Here is a 19,591-nt window from a genome sequence, read left to right on the forward strand (position 1 = left end):
CTACAAGCCCCTTATCAGATATGTGATTTACAATACAACTCTCAAGATTTTTATGGTTATCATTTTTTAAAAAGTTGGTCTTTCATTTATTAGATATAAATCAACAATTTCTATAAAAAAATCTACAGACCATAAGAAAAGAGTAAGAAAGTATTCACAAGCTGGTTGAGTGAGCTTGGAATTTGGCCATTTAGATGCAAGCCTGAGGCAGTTTAGTCTAACGGTACTCAACAGCTGGTCAATGGGTCAGCTGTAATTGAACCTCCTAGAAAAAAAAAGGCTCCCAAGCCTCATCTCAGACATACTGAGTCAGAACGACCAGACGGAAGGCCAGGGAACCAGTATTAAAAAAAATTAAGTCCAGATTTGGGAACTGGTCTACCTTAAACTATAATATACAACAAAAGCATGACTATTTTTTTCTGAGCAGACGAACTGCCTCCCCCATCAGGTGGGTGAACTTTAACATCTCAGACCCAGACTAGAAAACTAGGAAAGGGTTGAAGGTAAACAGTCTAAACGGCTGAGAAAAACACACCCCACATGACTGTTCTCAGCGAGGAAGGACTTAGCCCAGGGTGAGCTGGCAGTATGTGTGTTTAAAAATAACGAGGTCAGCAGGGTGGTCAGGTTCCTTTGCCAGCGGGGGTCTTGCCAACTTTCAACCACGTGGTTCCAGCCTGAAAGCAGCTTCTCCTAAACCCAGGTAGTCAGTCCCTTTGTGGAGCAGCTGAATAATGTTTGTTTTCCTTTTGAGATACTTTCTCAAAGACATCCAGTCTGAGTCCATTCCAGATAAGCTCGCTCACTATCCATTCACCACCGTGGGGTATCCACTCGCAGGAGCCAGGGTCCGGAGCAGGCCTGCTGTGCACCCTGTCCTTCAGGGAGTGAGAAGCAAGGGGAGAGGGAAAGTTGAGCCCGCTGCCCCCTCCCAACAACTAACTATCCAAACACCGGATGTGCTCCAGGCCTGACTCCTGCTCCACTGCCTGTCCGGCCAGTACCTGTCCCATCTTGAAAGGCTCCTGGCATGAAGCAGAAGGGGACAGAAAAATCTCGATGCCAAGCAAGCGCCATTGTGAGTTATCTGTTGACAGAGTGTGACTTTGTGGTCGACGTTGCAGACTGGCGGCCTGTTTGCATCTTGCTTGTAAATCATTAAAAAAAATTGAGTTAGTCACATCGATAGATCTCCCATAAAAACCAGGATTTGTATATATTATTTGAAAAGGTTAAGAGCTGCTGTCATCCTGGACTTTCATTGTCACAGTGCCTGTCACTTCCCTGTTACTTGTCACTGAGGATGGGGATTGGTCACCAACGATCACCTTACATCTAGGTCATGTCAGTCTTTTATATTCAATGTTTCTATTACCTACTTGGCTCCTATAGACACCCACAGCTGCCACCTCTCTCGTCTGTTTCCTGCCTACATCTCTAGGATCCTTTGAGGTACTCCACTGTCCCCAAGGTCCAATGGGTTATATCTACATTTTCAACATCTTTGGACCGGACAAGCCAAGTTGCACGATAAAGACAAAGATGTGGCTTTAGTTTATATTCGGAACAGCTAACACATCGATTGGCTTACAGTCAGCTGCACATGACTTCCAACTTCCGGGCCTACACCCACTCCTACCTTCCCTCCCATTAAAGAAAAAAGCCAGGAGACAGTGGTTGGGTCTACAGTGACTTTATTGTAACAGAGAAACCGGGCTGCAGCGAGTCCACGTGATTAGAGCAGATGGTGGTTATCCTTCCCAAGGGCGAAGCCTGAGCTCAGCTGGAAGCACGGAGGCTGAAACCAAAGCCCCGAAGACTCTCCTGCCTGGTTTCAGCCCTACCTCGCCTGACTCGTGATGTGAGACGAGTGACTGCAGGACAGCACTGGACGCAGGTACGAGGCCCAACGGGCAGAGGCGACATCCCGGCAGGAGATAGCCAATCACCAAAGAGGATGCTGACAGCATTCGCTAACCAGTCCCTGCTGTTCTTGGTTGAGAAGGGTGAGGGTATGGGGTAAGCAGTACGTTCTTCTTTCTTCTTCTACGTCCTTCATTCTTCTAAGTCAAGGCTACAGGGTGGGGGTGGGGGTCAATCAAGCAGTAGAAAGGGATAAAAATCTAGGCTAGTTATAGATCTTTGTGCCTAAGGAAAAGGACAGCAGTGACAGGAGAGGAGAGGGGAACATTAAAATGCCCACAAGTAAGTACAAGAGAGAGAGCCTTCTTTCCGCTTCTCTTGCCGAGACAGGACAGCATCGTCTAATCTTTGCTACACGGGCAGCCGACACGCAGGTTTTCATAAAACATGATTCCGGTAACACGGTCTGCTGACGAGGTTGCTCCGTTCCAGGAGGACAAACCTGAGGCTATTACTGTTAAAACTAGGTCTTCTCACAAAGCCTCTAAGAAGTGGCATTTCATGCTGAGTCAACACCATAAGATGCTTCAGTTAAAGCTTCGGACATATTGCAATGGTGTGATTGGTAGGGTGCTTTTTGGCTTTGACTTTCTTGTACATGTAAACTCTTTCGGAAAAGCTGGACACAAAGATGAGAGAGAGTTTGGTTCAGAGCCACAGAGTTCCACGCCCAGCCACACAGACGCCTCTGCCCACTTCCCTACACGCTCTTCTCAGAACCATTCGAATGCTGCGTTTTCAGTCCTGTGGTTGAAAGAAATGACCTGCTCACCACCATCCACCCTCCCTCTTCCTCCGTGCGACTCTCACAGCAGCTGAGGGGGACAGCAGGGTTGTCTCTGTTTCCTCTCGCCAGGGAAACTACTTGGTGACCTGGTGAATGGCGTGGGCAAGGTAGCCCACATTGCCCGAGGTGACCCCCGCCACCGAGATGCGGCCGTCCTTTGTCATGTAGATGGAGAATTCCTTCATGAGCCGCTCCACCTGTGGAGAGAAGACTGCTTGGTCACATCCTGCTCCTATGGAGTCCCCAGCCCTGGCACAAGAGCCACGTGTTAAGACAGAAAAATAACAGAGGCTCTATTTTCTCCCTTAAACCCATTCTCGGGATTTGCTGTGCTGGCTTAGAGTGAAAGAAGGAGGAAAAGCTATTTTGAAGTAAGGTGAAAAGGTGAGAACAGGCGAAAACCAATCTTAGGTTCAGCATCTGTAGGCAGAACCGATCCAGGATCCAGCCCCAGATCAGCGATGTCTCTCACTGCCAGTCAGGCTCCTGCTCTTGCTGGTGTCTCTGCCGAGAGGTGGCAGTGGTCACCAAAACGATTACAGCGAGTTCTCCTCTTTGGAAGTTTGCAACCTCATGGAGGATACAGACAAGTGAACGACTAATAAGAACTAACACAGAGAGAATGCTACCCACTTCATGTACCTGGAAGGCCTCCCGAAAGACTGTTTTTAGGGTACTCCTGAATAGGCAGGTGGCCTCGAGGAGCCGGGAGCTGCAAGGCCTGACTGGCTGACTGCAGAGAAATGCGGGTGCACTCACCTGTTCCGGCTTTAGTCCCGTGAAACAAAACATGCCGATCTGGTCGGTGATGTGCTGCCAGTTGTGGGAGGACCCCTCCTTCTTGAGGTTGGAGACCAGCTGAGTCCGCATGCCAATGATGCGGTCGGCCATGCCTTTCACTTCTTGCAACCTGTGAAGAAGCGGGATGCAGCTCACTGCCGGCCGAGCCCGGACAGGGAAGCCGCAGCTCACAGCGTTTCCCTCCCTTGAGCACTCAAGTGTGCCCCAGTGCAGCGGTTTTCCACCTTTCCACACTTGGGGAGCGGTGAAAATAGAATTATCTTGGGGACCGCTGGGGCAGAAGTCACCCAGAGTGTAAGTGAATTTGGCTAAGGTCACTGGGTCTCTAATCCTCAGACAACATCAGGGTGGCTAACCCTTTTGCGGACCCGAACAACTTCTGGAGGCCCAGCGTCAGTCCACTGACTTGGTGGTTGAAAACTGGGATAGAGCGTCATCTCGGTACGCCAAGGTTGTGGTTCAATCCCCGTTCAGAGCACATACAAGAATCAACCAATCAGTACACGAGTAAGTGAAACAACAAATTCATGTTTCTGTCTCCCCTCCTTCCTCCTCTTTTAAAATCAATTAAAAAAAAAATTAAAAGGCAGGTTTTACTTAACGTGGAGACAGAGTAAAAAAAAAAAAAAAAATCCCACTATCTTTGAATTAGGTTTGTCTCTGACATGGAAAGAATACGTTTTTATTTGGAAGTACTAACAAAATGCACTCTTCTCTCGCCTGACTAGTGGCCTTGTGTGGATAGAGCTTTGACCTGGGACGCTGAGGTCCCAGGTTTGAAACCATGAGGCCGCTAGCTTCAGTGTGGGGTCAACGGCTTAAATGTGGGATCAATATGATCCCGTGGTCACTGGCTTGAAGCTCAAGGTCGCTGGCTTGAGCAAGGGGTCAACTGGCTTGGCTGGAGTCCCCAGTCAAGGCATGTATGAGAAGCAGTCAGTGAGCAACTAAGGAGCTGCAACTACGAGCTGATGCTTCTCATCGCTCTCCCTCTCTAAAAAAGAATGCACTCTTCTCTCCCACCTTCCATGTATGGAATCTGTGATACTGGATGTCACTAGTGGCCAATGAGAAACAAGTTCTGAAGGCTCAGTGGTGGGGAAGGTGGGTGGCTGGGGGTGGCCATGTGCCTTTACCATTGTTTCCGCAGATCGGGGCTGTTCAGGACCGTGGCGGCAATCCGGGCCCCGTTGATGGGGGGGTTGGAATACATGGGACGGATCAGGATCTTCAACTGCGACTCCACCCTTTTGGCTTCGTCAGCGTCTTTGCAGACCACGGTGAAGGCTCCCACACGCTCCCCTGAAAAGACAAAGTGGATCTTGTTTTCTAGTTCCATCTAAAACGCTAGAGCAAATCAATGGTTCAATTCGCTACATATTAGCTGCTTCCACCAGAAACATCACAAAAATAACTGTTGAAAATAAAACATTTGTAGTAAGCAGGATGGTGAATCTAGGTACAGTAGACAGTCTAAGTGCTCAGGAGCGTTCAAAGATCTCTTTTTATTGTGTCCACCTTCTCCACTCACGGACCAGTCGCTTACTGTTTAGAGAAGCAGAAATCAGTTTTCTTTGCTGAAGGAATTCAGGGACACTAAAGACGTGGCTAAGAGCAGTGCAACCCACTCCACCTGTCTCCTCTCCGGGTAAGGAGGGACACGGACGACACGTGCGCACACACTGACTGCACCCCGCGTGGCACCCTCCCCAGCACCTCCTAGTCTCATCGGGACACGCTCCACACCGGGTCCTTTCCGTACCGTACAAGCCCATGTTCTTGGCGTAGGACTGGCAGAGGCAGACGTTAATGCCCTGCTCGATGAAGTGCCGCACAGCCCAGGCGTCCTTGTTACCGTCGCCACTGGCAAAGCCTTGGTAGGCCATGTCAAAGAACGCAAAGAGGTTGTTTTTCTGCGGAGGAAAAGAGAAGCAGCAGTTTGTCTCACATCCCCAGAGGGTCACCTGTGCTTACTGGGGCCAGGCCTGGCTTACGCAGACAGTCAACACAGTTTAGAAATGTTTAAGTTTTCTAAGAGTTAAGATATCAATACATATTTTTTTTCCTCCAGGGGGTACGGTCCCTCAAGAAGACATTAAGGAAGGAGAATCGTCATCTCAGTCTTCCGAGAAGACTGACTTTGGTCCAGTCACCACGGGACCAGGACCAGCCTTTCCCAGGCTAATGTCACTGGGCAGACTGCTCCTGCAGCAGGGCTCACGGGCGGCCACATCGGAGCCAGCTCATCCGGAACGTGCTCTCTGAACGCTATTTCTGTCTCGCTGTCTGCAGCCGAGGGCTGACAGGATGCAAGGAAATGGAAGCCAGAGGAGTGAAAATGGGGACGAAAGGCAACCGGAATGTCTTCCTCCGGGCACTGTGATGCGTGCCTGCTCTGCCAGCTGACCCGGTGACAACAGCAGTGCTGAGGAATGCGGCAAGGGTGCAAGGGGACGAGGACAAGTGCTAAAGGATGAACAAGTAACCAGCGACCGGGACAGACAGGGACGCCCCCGCAGACAGCCAGGGCAGTGGGTGCCTCCTGCACCGGCCAGCCAAGGACACACTGGTCAGCATTCCCGAGGCCCAGGCTGGGGGACAACAGATACTTTCACCCTGCTCGAGTATCATCCACGACAGGACTGGGATCAGGTGGCCGTGGGCTCTTTCCCGGCCGCTAATACTGGGCGGAAGTGGAGCAGTCACTGTTAGGACGCGGCCGGGTGGAGCAGCTGAGGCTGGGAGTGCACACACAGTGGTCAGCAGTCAGCGCGCCCCGCTCACCTTCACCACAGCGGCGATCTCCTTCCACTGCTCGGGGCGGGGGTCCACTCCTGTGGGGTTGTGGGCGCAGGCGTGCAGGAGGAGGACGCTCTGCTGGGGCATTTTCTAAAAAGACAACCAACCAGGAGATTGCTCTGCAGCTGTGAAAGGAGATGATTTACCCGAAATGCCACACGGTCATTATTACTTGATAAGTAACAGAAATAACCTGCGGCCGGGGAGTGAGTCATCCGCAGTCCTTGCAGTCGGGTGTGAAGCCCCAGCTGGGAGACGTCCGATCTCCCCAGGGAGGTTTCTGCCCCGCCCCCTCACTTACTGAGATGTCCTCCATGGCGCCCGTGAAGTCAAAGCCGCACGTCTTGGGGTCGTAGTAGCGATACCCCTGCAGCTGCATGCCCGCGTCCCTGAAGATGGGCGTGTGGTTGCCCCAGGTCGGTTTGGGCAGGAAGACGTCGCGGCTGAACTTGAAAAACCTTTGCTGAGAGATGGGATGAAAGGAGAGGTGAGACAAAAGAAGTTGATCTATTTTATGGAACAGAGGTTTTTCTGGAAACTTGGTGTCTCTGGTTGAGAGACAGTGCTGACTCAGCAGCGAGGCCGCCTGCCGTGAGGTTGGGCTCTGACAGACAGCTTGTAGCTAAGGGCCTCTCGCCTCGCTTCCTCCATGTGTAAAGTGGTGTTAAGTGAGCCACCTTCATCAAGATCAAAGCTCCTAGTCACAGCATGTGCTCAATAAATTATACTAGTATAATTCTATTCATTTATCATTATAATCACATTAATGTATTTATTGTCCTATCATAATTATAATATCATGTTTGTAATTTCTTCTAAGTACTTTCATTTTTACCCCCCCCCCCCCCCCCCCGGGTCCATTCATCAGGGAACAGGACTCTTCCAACCCTGTGGAAGGAGGGCATCCCCTTCTGGGCCAGCAAACACGGCTGCACCAGGACACCCAGTCACCTCAGCTTACAGGCGGGCTGAGAGCTCTCTGCAGAAGTAAGTTCTGGACTCACCAGGAAACTGGCTCCGATCCTCAGGGCCCCGGTCCCAGAAATGGACTGCACGGTGACATACTGAGGGAGACAGACCAAGGTCAGTGAGGCACACTCCCAGTCAGCAAGCCCGAGGTCAAGCGCACAGAGAGGCTGGGACAAGCTCCCAGTGAGGGTCTGGAGATGTGAGAACAGTGCTGTGCCAGCTCCCCCTGTGCTAAGCGACAGGCTGACCCATCCCTCCACACTGGTTCCCAAAAGAGCCGTCCGCTTCCGACACAGGCTGATGCAAAAGCGAATTCCTCATGGCCCGTTATTAGTATAATCCTGTGTTACGTGAGAAACTTTCAGGACCCAAAATCCCCACCTCCCCTGTGAAAAAGGAGTGGTTTATTTAGTCACTACATTAAAACATTATTGTAGAATTATGCAAAATCAAATGACTCTGCGAACACCAGAATTCCCTGAAAAGCAAGCCAACAAGCACGTCAGAATGACCTGACTACACGCTAAAGGCTGTCTAAGAGGCTCCTCTTACGAGTTTGCAGAATTGGAAACACTTATCTTTTGGTAACAGGGAGCTCGAAGCCTGAGGCAACTCTATTTCTTCCAGTCTGTCCACTTTAAGGGATGAGTAAGAAAGCACGGGAGGTTTCCTTTCCTTTCCTTTTTTCTTTATTTTAAAGGCACCACAGAAACAACGCTCTACAAAACCTAAAGCTATTTTCTGGACTGGCGGACACTGGATTAAATGGGAGGAACCCAACTTACAAACTCTTTACTAAATGAAGTTTGTCTCTGCAAACTCTGGCATGATAGAAATAAATTCTGACCGTAACTCTGGTAATACGAACGATTCACAAAAGACACAGCAATTTAGAAAATTACAGGCTGGTGTTATTTTAAGATAGGCCAGTCTCATACTTAGGTAACAACTGACTAGATGTACACAGACAAAGCAAAAACTACAGAAAAATATGTGCCTGACCAGGCGGTGGCGCAGTGGATAGAGCGTCAGGCTGGGATGCCGAGGACCCAGGTTCGAGACCCCGAGGTCGCCAGCTTGAGCACGGGCTCATCTGGTTTGAGCAAAGCTCACCAGCTTGGACCCAAGGTCGCTAGCTCGAGCAAGGGGTTACTCGGTCTGCTGAAGGCCCGTGGTCAGGGCACATATGAGAAAGCAATCAATGAACAACTAAGGTGTCGCAATGTACAACGAAAAACTAATGATTAATGCTTCTCATCTCTCCGTTCCTGTCTGTCCGTCCCTGTCTATCCTTCTCTCTGACTCTCTCTCTGTCTCTGTAAAACAAAACAAAACAAAAAAACACTACAGAGAAATATGTAAGTTTTCAGGAGGGGTGAACAGGTGGTTGACTGTAAGGACATTAATCAAACCAGCTTCTGTCGGTGACTTATGATCATTCCCACTGGGTCAAGGTTATAAGCTTTTCTCTGAGTCAATGAACTAACCCGTGGACTTAGACCAGTCCTGTAAATAGAATGTATTTATTCTGGCCTTGGAGGGGTGAGGAGGGGAGAACTGTTGGCTTAGTTTTGCTACACTGTGTTTTTCCCAGTCTTATACACACACAAAAACCATTATTCATTAAAATAAAAAGCATACTTGTATCAAAAGGAAGTAAACTATAATGCACTGAGCCGTTGGGTCAGGCGAGCTGTTGGGTGGCCTGGCTGCACCCACCTGCACGGTGCTAGTCTTCTAGTCCAAGTGTGAGCCTGCATGCACTCTGCAGCTACACACAGACTGCTATGTCCAGGGACTTTAGGGTCTTCTCTCTTCTACAACAGGAGCCCCCCCAGGAGCTGGAAGGAGGAGACACTAAGGGACACCTGTGCTCCTCCCTCATGGCTCTCCAGACCTCAGAGAGGGGAGGCAGCAGGAAGGGAGGAACAGCAGAGGAAGGCAGGTCCCAGCTGCCACGTCTACCTGTGGCTCAGGTGTCAGATCTATCAAATTACTACGATGCTTTTGGAGTTGGTGTTACAGGAACTCTTTTATTTAATGAGTACCAATTTATTGTCTAAAGAAGAGATACAACATTAGCAGAAGTGCGTGCCTTTACCTATTCGTTTTAAACTGTTTAAATCATCTCCAATTGGTTTTGATGACTACATTTAAAGACAGACGCCACTCAGCTTACCCGGCCGCTTTTCAGGACCTCGCTGTTCTCGCCCAGGGCTAGCTCTGCGGACGCCTTACAAAACTCAGCCAGCCCCGCGATGGGCAGGTACTCCTTGTCCAGGCTCTTTGCAGCAATCTGGGCCTCTGCCTGGACAAGAGAGAATGCATCTGTTTAGCTTTACCTCCTTACCTGGAATCACCTTGATTAATACGGAGTGGGGCAAAAGTAGTGTTTCTATACAGTATTTGTATGGAAAGTTAACACAGTAATTAACAAAGAACAACATGAGAACAGGCTCTGTTTTGTGCACTCACAACTGTACCCCTACTTTTGTCCCATGGTGTATTTAATGTTTTATAAGGTAAATTTTGGAGGTAAAGTCTTATTTTTTATTTGCAGATGTTGTCCTAGAAGAAGGATAAGTAGAATACTTACCACATTATATTGCAGAACAGAAATATTTATTTATTTATTTTTAGAGTTCAGTTTTAGCCGGACCCGTGGTGGCGCAGTGGATGAGGTGTTGACCTGGAATGCTGAGGTCGCGGGTTCGAGGCCTCGGCCTTGCCTGGTCAAGGCGCCTATGAGAAGCAACTGCAAGCTGATGCTTCCCACTTCTCCCCCCATCCCCCTCTCTCAAGTTAATAATAAAATCTTTAAAAGTAAATAACTAAAGTTCAGTTTTATGTGGATGGTATACAGCGTCTCTTGGTTATCATTTAACATAAAACGGCTTTCTGGGAATGCACAAGAACAAAGGCTAACGTCAACACTTTTTTGTTCTTATTTTTTTAAACTGTGCTAATTTTCTTAAAAGTATTTTTTTATTGTGTTATTTTTTAAATTTATTTTGTGACAGAGACAGAGAGAGACAGAGGGAGACAGATAGGGATAGACAGGCAGGAAGGGAGAGCGATGAGAAGCATCAATTCTTCATTGCGGCTCCTTAGTCTCTTTAGTTGTTCACTGATTGCTTTCTCATATGTGCCTTGAGTGGGGGGCTACAGCAGAGTGAGTGACCCCTTGCTCAAGCCAGCAACCATGGAGTCATGCTTATGATCCCAAGCTCAAGCCAGTAACCCCATGCTCAAGCTGGATGAGCCTGTGCTCAAGGCAGCGACCTTGGGATTTCAAACCTGGGTCTTTTGTATCCCAGCCTGACGCTCTATCCACTGCACCACCGCCTGGTCAAGCTTTTTGTTTTATTTTTTAAGACATTATTCATTGTAGAGAGGACAGTGAGAGAGAGAGAGAGAGAGAGAGAGAGAAAAGAGAGGGAGGAGCAGGAAGCATCAACTCCCATATATGCCTTGACCAGGCAAGCCTAGGGTTTCGAAATGTCGACCTCAGCATTCCTGGTCAACACTTTACCCACTGTGCCACCACAGTTCAGAATAAGAGCAACACTTAAAACACATACAAGATAATAAAAATCAAACTAATAGATAAAAAGGAACTATTTCAACGTATGTCAGTCTAATAACTTCAAAGGTCTAATAATAGACATGTCTTCATGTTTTGGAGTCAGAGGCTTGGCTGTCTCTTACTAGCTGTGTTGACCCTGGGCTAATTATTAACCTTTCTGAGTCCCAGTTTCTTCATCTACTGAATGGGGAAACAACTGTCCCTGTACCTCATGACTGAGGTGAAGAGCTGATGAGCTAATGTACAAGTGTGTGGTGGTGTTCTAGCTTACAATAGCTACCTCTTGTGGAATACTTTATTTTACTTTAAAAATAATTAGATTGATTGATTTGAAAGAGAGAGAGCGAGAGAGATATTTGTTGTTCCACTTATTTATGCATTCATTGGTTGATTATTGTATGTGCCCTGGGGATTGAACCTGCAACCCTGGTGTATCAGGATGATGCTCTAACCAGTGGTCGGCAAACTCATTAGTCAACAGAGCCAAATATCAACATTACAATGATTGAAATTTCTTTTGAGAGCCAAATTTTTTAAACTTATACTATATAGGTAGGTACATTCCTTATTGAGGTAGCGCCCGCATGTGGTATTTTGTGGAAGAGCCACACTCAAGGGGCCAAAGAGCCCATGTGGCTTGTGAGTCGCGGTTTGCTGACCAGGGCTCTAACCAACTAGCTACCTGGCCAGCGCTTTAAACTGATTTATTGAGACCAAGCAAACTGTTTCCTTTTCTTCCTTTTTTTTTTTTTTTTTTGAGAGAGAAAGAGCGAGAGACAGGAGGGGAGAGAGATGAGAAACATCAACTTGTAGTTGTATCACCTTAGTTGTTCATTGATTGCTTCTCATACATGCCTTAACCAGGGGCCTCTAACTGACCCCATGACCCCTTGCTCAAGCTAGCGACCCTGGGCTCAAGCCAGCAACAACTGGATCATGTCAATGATCCCACACTCAAGCTGGCGACCTCGGGGTTTCAAACCTGGGTCCTCAGTGTCCCAGGTTGATCCTCTATTCACTGTGCCGCCACTGGTCTGGCAAAGCGTATTTCTTGAGTCCTTTTTGCTACTCAGAGACTTGTAGAGACAACGTCTAACATGCACTCCCTATGTGCTCAGAAACGTCTCCTCAGTAGTTCATCCAGCCCAGGCTCTAACCCTGCAGCACGTCACGAGGGCCTGAGCCTGTCTGCTGCATAGTGTGTGGCTCAGGTAGGCAGAGTTCTTTACTCTTACCCAAAGTACTCTTCTGTCACGCCGCTCATGGGCCTAGCTATGCAGCACGGAGGAACGACAGACACATCACCGCCCCACTGTGGAAGTGGCACGGCAGGAACATATGTATTTCATCAGAGAAGTGCAAAGGCAAAGGAAGACATACTTTTTTTTTGAAAAAAATTGTTTTCGGGGGATTAAATTATAGTTATAATAACCAATAGAAAGACTATAATAAATTTGCAACAAAAATAAAATTATTCTATAGTTCGATAGGAAGAAAGGACAGAGTATGTCTGTGTAGGAAGGGGGTCTTTATTAAGGCAATGAAAAGGAGAGAAATGTAAAATAACAAGAGTAACCCTATGAAGGCCTATTCCTACTACCAAGAGACGATGTTAAAATTCCTGGACCTTTTGCCTGACCAGGCGGTGGCGCAGTGGATAGAGCATCGGACTGGGATGCAGAGGACCCAGGTTCAAGACCCCAAGGTCACCAGCTTGAGCACGGGCTCATCTGGTTTGAGCAAAAGCTCACCAGCTTGGACCCAAGGTCAATGGCTTGAGCAAGGGGTTACTCAGTCTGCTGAAGGCCCGTGGTCAAGGCACATATGAGAAAGCAATCAATGAACAACTAAGGTGTCACCACGAAAAACTGATGATTGATGCTTCTCACCTCTCTCCGTTCCTGTCTGTCTGTCCCTGTCTATCCCTCTCTTTGACTCACTCTCTGTCTCTGTAAAAAAAAAAAAAATCTTGGTCCTTTTGTGCATCCTAAGAATCAAACACGACATTATGCCTCTTTTATATAGAACCATAGAAATTCAGTCTTGGAAAAGACCATGCAGTTCCAATAGCTCACTTTTATAGCTGAGGAGACTGCAGCCCAGTCAACCTCAGTGATTCAAGCAGTCAGTATCAGAACCGGAAGCAGGTCTCCTGACTCCCGGTCCAGCTGTCTTTCCGCCTCTCTCCGGGAGCTCCCTCAGTTTATTTGTCCCAGTAGGCAGGAGAGGGACGGCAAGCTCACCTTCCGGATGCTCGGCAACACGTACGGCTTTCCATTGTCGTCCCGGTAGGCACCAACTCCCAGATTCATCTTTTTGCTGTTGGTGTCTCTTTTAAAGGCTTCTGTGACTCCCAGGATGGGATCTGGGGGCCCCATCTCCACATGGGCCCACCAGGAGCTGAAATGGGAAACACAAGACATCAGTTACAGGAGGACGATTTCCATGGCCAGAGAAACCTTGGATCTGACAAAAATCCATTTCCAACAAATGGTTGCAATAGGCATCGTGATCAATACTGCGGAAGACTTCAAAGCACCTTGCAGAAGGCGCGCCTCCCCATATCACCGTGGGGAGGACAGGGTGCACGTGCAGGCTTCCACAGCGGCCCAAACCTGACTTCAATTCATTCCCAGGCAGAGAATATTTCAAGTTGTTTTGGCAGTGGGAAGCTGAGAGAGGTAAACCATGAAGCCAGAGGAGTAAGCAAGGGCTGATGGAAGAGGAGAGTGTGACAACTCTCCCCCACCCCCAAGGGGCTCGGGCTTTTAGCCTGTTCCCAAACTTTTTAAGGGTATCATTTACAGAGCTTGTTAAGAATAGTTTCCTGGGCCCACCTTGGATGTAATAAGAGTTATCACCTTTTTTTTTTTTTTTTTTTCTGGTGGTGGGGATATGGTGATCAGGTCAGGGGAGTGCAATGAATACACTTGCATTTTTAGAACCCGTCTGTAAAATGAGGGCATGCAGTGCCTATCTCACGGGTTTTTTTTAAGAATGAAAGGAGTTGTTAAATATAAAACAGAACAGAGCTGCTGACCAGGCTCTGGCACAGTGGATAGAGTGATGACCTGAGACACTGAGGACCCAGGTTCGAAACCCTGAGGTCACTGGCTTGAGTGCCAGGTAACCAGCTTGGGCGGGGACATGACCCAATGGTCACTAGCTTGAACAAGGGGTCATTGGCTCAGCAGGACCCCCCACCCCCCGTCAAGGAACGGATGAAAAGCAGTTAACAACTAGAAGTGCCTCAACTAGTAGTTGATGCTTCTCATCTCTCTCCCTTCCTGTCTGTCAGTCTCTCTCTCTTACAAAACAAACAGAAAACAGAACAGAGCCTGGTACAGAGCAGAGTACTTGATATTAGCTGGCATCATTGTTACTAAGTTATCACACTACACTCTTATTTATAACCATTGTGCCACTAGCATGAAGCCTGGTGAGGCAAGTATGTAGAGAATTCAAGGAGCACATGGTCATAAGGCTTTGTGTCCATATACAGGTCTTTCCTGCTTTCAATCATTGCTATTTAGTGGCCCTGGCAGGTTGGCTCAGCGGTAGAGCATCGGCTGGGGGTGTGAAAGTCCAAGGTACAATTCCCAGCCAGGGCACCTAGGAGAAGCGTCCATCTGCTTCCCCACCCTCTCCTTTCTCTCTATCACTCTCTTCCCCTCCCGCAGCCAAGGCTCCATTGGACCAAAAGCTGGCCCGGGCACTGAGGATGGCTCCATGGCCTCCGCCTCAGGTGCTAGAATGGCTCAGGTTGCAACAGAGCAACGCCCCAGATGGACAGAGCATCGCCCCCTGGTGGGCATGCTGGGTGGATCCTGGTCAGGCACATGCAGGAGTCTGCCTGCTTGCCTCCCTGCTTCTCACTTCAGAAAAAAAAAATACTATTTAGTTTTCTTCTAGCTTCTTGGGAGATATTATCATTCTTCCTCCTCAACAGTTTTATAGCCAGAACTCAAAAATCCTTTCATTTTTAAAATTGTTCTAGGCTTCCTGGTTGGTCCAGTATGTCACCAATACCTCAAAGCAACTTCTGAACTGGGCCTGAAGAAAGCTTTTGTTATTTTCTACCCACAGTTCACACCCCGAAAACATGCAGCCACCTGCCTATCTATATCACTGTCAATAGCTGATGAGTAAAAGACATGTTTCAAAGGTCAAGGACATATGATAGTTTCTAGTAAGTGATTTTCATTTTAAGGAAAATGGCTGTCTCCAAGGTTGCCAATCAGTGATGACAGAGCCATTGCCCCAAGCACAAGGACAGAAGGCACCCTTGTTAAACGGTGGTAAGAGCACTTACTTGTCATGTTCTTTAAAGAAAAAAAATGGCCCTGGCTGGTTGGCTCAGTGGTAGAGAATCAGCCCGTCGACCCGGTGTGTGGAAGTCCCGGGTTTGACTCCTGGTCAGGGCACACAGGAGAAGCATCCATTTGCTTCTCCACCCCTCCCCCTGTTGTGTCTGTCTGTCTGTCTCTCTCTCCTTTCTCTAAAATGAATAAATAAAAATCTTTAAAAAAAGTTTATTTGGCATAAAAATTCTCTCAGAAACATCCTTGAGTCTTCGGGCAGAAATGTAATTGAGAGCAGTACCTTTTAGAAGTTCTAAGAGCAATTTGAAAATACTGAATCTCAAACTCTCAATATAGGATCAGGAATGCTCAATTTGATTCGTCCTGCATCAGTAATCACGTTCAGGTCCTCCAGGCCTGTCATCATTCCAATCCCCTAAAAGAGTCAAGACTGCCACACTGTAAGAATTCTGATGTTTTTAAAGAGACAGTACTAGATAAAAACAAGAGTGCTTTAGGGACAAAGCTGACAGAGACAAGCAGTGGCCCACACAGTGATTCCTCTCAATGAACTTTAGACATAAGCTCAAAGCCTCAGCCACCGAGCAACACTGACCAGCCGATCAAAAGATGTTAGGTACATAGTATTCAGATTTGCATTTTCAATTCAAATGCCTTGCAGTTTCCCTGGAAGCCTACCTAGTGATTTATAGTTTTTAAAATGCTTTCCCTCACATTCTTATTTTATAATAAGAAAAGTTAATTAACTTGCTCATGATCACAAAGCTACAAACAGCAAACACAATACTACAACTTTGAGTCACAGAGATGTAAAGTACAGTATAAGGAACAGAGTAAAAAATATTGTAATAATTGTGTATGGTGTTAGGTGAGCACTAGACCTATCGGGAGGTCACTTCATATGTTATATAATTGTCTAACCACTATACTGTACACTTGAAACTAATAAAATTAAATGTCAACTGCAATTTAAAAAGTAAATAACCCCTATAACTTTGATGTTCTAACTACTGGTTATTGTATCACTACTGCATACTGCCTTTCTCCATGGTCTCATAATACAGTGTGTCCGTAAAGTCATGGTGCACTTTTGACTGGTCACAGGAAAGCAACAAAAGACGACAGAAATGTGAAATCTGCACCAAATAAAAGGAAAACCCTCCCAGTTTCTGTAGGATGATGTGGCAGCATGTGCGCATGCGCAGATGATGATGTAACAACACCGTGTATATAGCAGAGCAGCCCACAGCCATGCCAGTCGAGATGTGGACGGTACAGAGGAAAGTTCAGTGTGTTCCGTGGCTTGCTAAATTCGAATCCGTGACCAAAGTGCAACGTGAATATCAGCACATTTATAACGAAGCGCCACCACATAGGAATAACATTACTCGGTGGGATAAGCAGTTGAAGGTAATCGGCAGTTTGGTGGAGAAACCCCGTTCTGGTAGGCCATCAGTCAGTGACGAGTCTGTAGAGGCTATATGGGATAGCTGCTTAAGGAGCCCTAAAAAAAATCTGTGCGTGAGCCCACATCGAACTGCACTGAATAGGTATGAAACTGGGAGAGTTTTCCTTTTATTTGGTGCAGATTTCACATTTCTATTGTCTTTTGTTGCTTTCCTGTGACCGGTCAAAAGTGCACCATGACTTTACGGACACACTGTACTTTCAGTTATTTCACTGAAAACCAAATAATCAAGAACAGGTCATTATATAGATCAAAATTCATCAGCATAGTTTACTTTCTTCACTGACCTATGAATATGTCTGATTTAATGTCACTATGCTTCATATAGCACAGGCCAACTAGAAAAGGTTAAATGTCTACCACTGTTTTTAAAAATGCAGCTAAATAAAACAACTGGCCTTAGTGATTTCCATTTAAATGGGCCACATACAAACATTAAGTACTTTTTTTTTAATCTTTTTAAAAATTTATTCATTTTAGAGAGGAGAGAGAGAGAGAGAGAAAGAGAGAAGGGGGGAGGAGCAGGAAGCATCAACTCCCATATGCGCCCTGACCAGGCAAGCCCAGGGTTTCGAACTGGCAACCTAAATATTCCAGGTCGATGCTTTATCCACTGCGCCACCACAGGTCAGGCCAAACATTAAGTAATTTATAGGATAAACCTTCAGTTGTAATAACAACTGCCAGAGCTTTAGTGTGTTATAATGAGCCTTTAAGAAAAAAAACTTGAATTAGTTATTTCAAATGTTTTCCACTTTTAACATCTGGCTTTAGGTAAAAATCACTTCCACAGCGATGGGAGCAAAGGTTCTCACTTCTCTTAAGTTCTGAACGGCTAACAGCCAGAAAGGCATCTGGTTCTGGCACCTAATCATGTATCATTGTTTAAACCTTAACAGTAACACAGCTGCAGGTGCTCAAATATTTCAAGACTATTTTTTGTACACATTTTGCAACTGCAGTTCCCCTATATGCTTAGACTTTGATCTAAAATACAATGTTAAAATGTCTTATTTATTTTTATTGCACTGATTTAAAAAACACTGTTTAAAATGAAAATATGCTGGCACTGTTCTAAGTGCTGATATCTAACAGTGAACAAAGTAAGTCTGGTCTCTCCCTTCATGGAACTTATATTCTAATGGGGACAAGACAGAACAAGATGTGTCAGGTTCCTAAACTGAAAGCCATGACGAAAAGGTCACACCCACAGGGATTTTCACAAACAACTATGAGGAAAGCTGTAGACCACCCAGCCAACTCCACAAAACAAGAGATCGTTTTAATATTACTACAGTGGCGAAACCAAGGTTTTCTTGCTCGTAATTTTCAGCACCCCCTGTCTGTTCTCCAAATTTGCTACACAAATGATAACAACCCCTCCCTAATTCTGGTCCAGTAGGGAGGCTGACTTAAAGGGCATGCCTTGACAGTGACCCAAGAAGGAACCAAATCAGGGAGTTAAGAACGTGTGAAAGCCTGAAGAAACTACTGCCAAGAGTGCGGGGCTTTTGCAAGGACAAACTGTTCTGCGGGCACACCACCGTCACACAACATTCAAACAAAAGCCGGAGGCGTGGGGAAGAGATCAAGGCTTTGCTCCTTGCAGTTACTAGCTGGTTGTGGTGGTTTGGAGACTTGGTTCCTGATTAAGTAGTACTTAAGGACACTGTCCCCAATCGGATTCTTGGGTGAATTAAATCGCCTGGCTCAGGTCTCCACTTAGGACGAATTACTAATTCGTTTAATGCGCAGTACTTTTTCTCCGCCAACACTAATCACACAATTCGAAATGATATACTTTTAACTGTCCTGAGCGACACCTCTCTCAAGTTATCCACACCTGCGTCTATCACTGGCATATGGTCCAGTGTCTGGCTCTGTGAAACTCGGGTGACGAAATATTTTACTAAATGAAGGATCAGGGTGAGATGGAGGGAAGAACGGCCACTTCTACACACCCAGACCTCCTAAGGGCTTAAAAAAAATAAGAGGTGCTCTACACTCGGACTTCTCTATACAGCGGCCAAACGGCGCGCGTGCCGGGGATGGGGGGGGGGGGAGCACACAGGTGACTCAGGCGGCAACACTGGCGGGAGGATGCCGCGCGCCAAGGTCATGGGATGCAGAGAGGGTAGCGGGTCTGCACGCCCGAGTCCCGGGGACCTTCCTCCCATGCGCTTCCTTCTCCCGGGCACACAAACGGCAGCCAGGCACCTGCGGGCCCGACAAGCCCGCTTCTGTCCGAGAGAAGCCAGGACAGGTGAGCCTCACGGCCCCCTACTAGACTGTCAAGGGCACACGCGTGGCACACGCGGGTCCACCCGCACCAGCGCCGCAGCCAATGGGCGCGAGGCGGCCCCGGCCCTGCAGCCAATGGGCGTGAAGCCTGCTCGCCGCCGCAGCCCGCGGGCTCGGCCGTCGCCCACCTACCCCACCTCCCCCCGCGCCGAACGTGCGCCTGGTGACCCCCCCCCACCTTGAATGGGAGTCCGGGTGCCGTGGAGGGCCACACTTCCTCACCCAGGGGAGCGCGTTAGCACGCTCTGCAGCGGCTCGGGGCCCGGGCGTGCAGGGATGTAGGACCCCGAGGGCCGTTGTGAGGCGCGGCCGCTCCAGCCTCAGCCCGCTGAGACCCTGACGCGGTGGCCGAGAAAGTGCGTGCGAGTGAGTGTTGGCGGAGTCCGGAGCTCAGGGACAGGCCCGTCCCCCCGGCTTACCTGGCTCGGGCAGAGGCCGCGGCCGCGAGGCCTGGGTGGAGGGCGGCGGCGAGCCCGGACAGCACGCGGCTGGAGTGCAGCAGGGCCATGGCGGGCGGCGGGCGGCGGGCGGCGGGCGGGCAGCGGGGTGGCTGCAGACGGAGCGGAGGGCCAGCGGGCGCACACTCGGCGGCGCGGGCTCCAGCGGGAGGTAAGGACAGCGACTTCCCCGGG

At 48.1% G+C, this 19,591-nt stretch overlaps 1 protein-coding gene across 1 annotated transcript; it reads right to left on the reverse strand.

The window, feature by feature from the left end:
* Positions 1 to 1,680: 1,680 nt before the first annotated feature.
* GOT2 (glutamic-oxaloacetic transaminase 2) lies at positions 1,681 to 19,589 on the reverse strand. Its single transcript, XM_066348641.1, has 10 exons — positions 19,379 to 19,589; positions 13,112 to 13,268; positions 9,462 to 9,590; positions 7,318 to 7,377; positions 6,615 to 6,776; positions 6,299 to 6,403; positions 5,277 to 5,427; positions 4,651 to 4,816; positions 3,473 to 3,623; positions 1,681 to 2,910 (listed from the first exon to the last, which is right to left on the reverse strand). Exons 1-10 carry the CDS (start codon positions 19,465 to 19,467, stop codon positions 2,788 to 2,790), a joined length of 1,293 nt encoding a protein of 430 aa, XP_066204738.1. The 5' UTR covers positions 19,468 to 19,589; the 3' UTR covers positions 1,681 to 2,787.
* Positions 19,590 to 19,591: the final 2 nt, after the last annotated feature.

The sequence above is a fragment of the Saccopteryx leptura genome, chromosome 9 (assembly GCF_036850995.1).
Source record: "Saccopteryx leptura isolate mSacLep1 chromosome 9, mSacLep1_pri_phased_curated, whole genome shotgun sequence".
NCBI classification, from domain to species: Eukaryota; Metazoa; Chordata; class Mammalia; order Chiroptera; family Emballonuridae; genus Saccopteryx; species Saccopteryx leptura.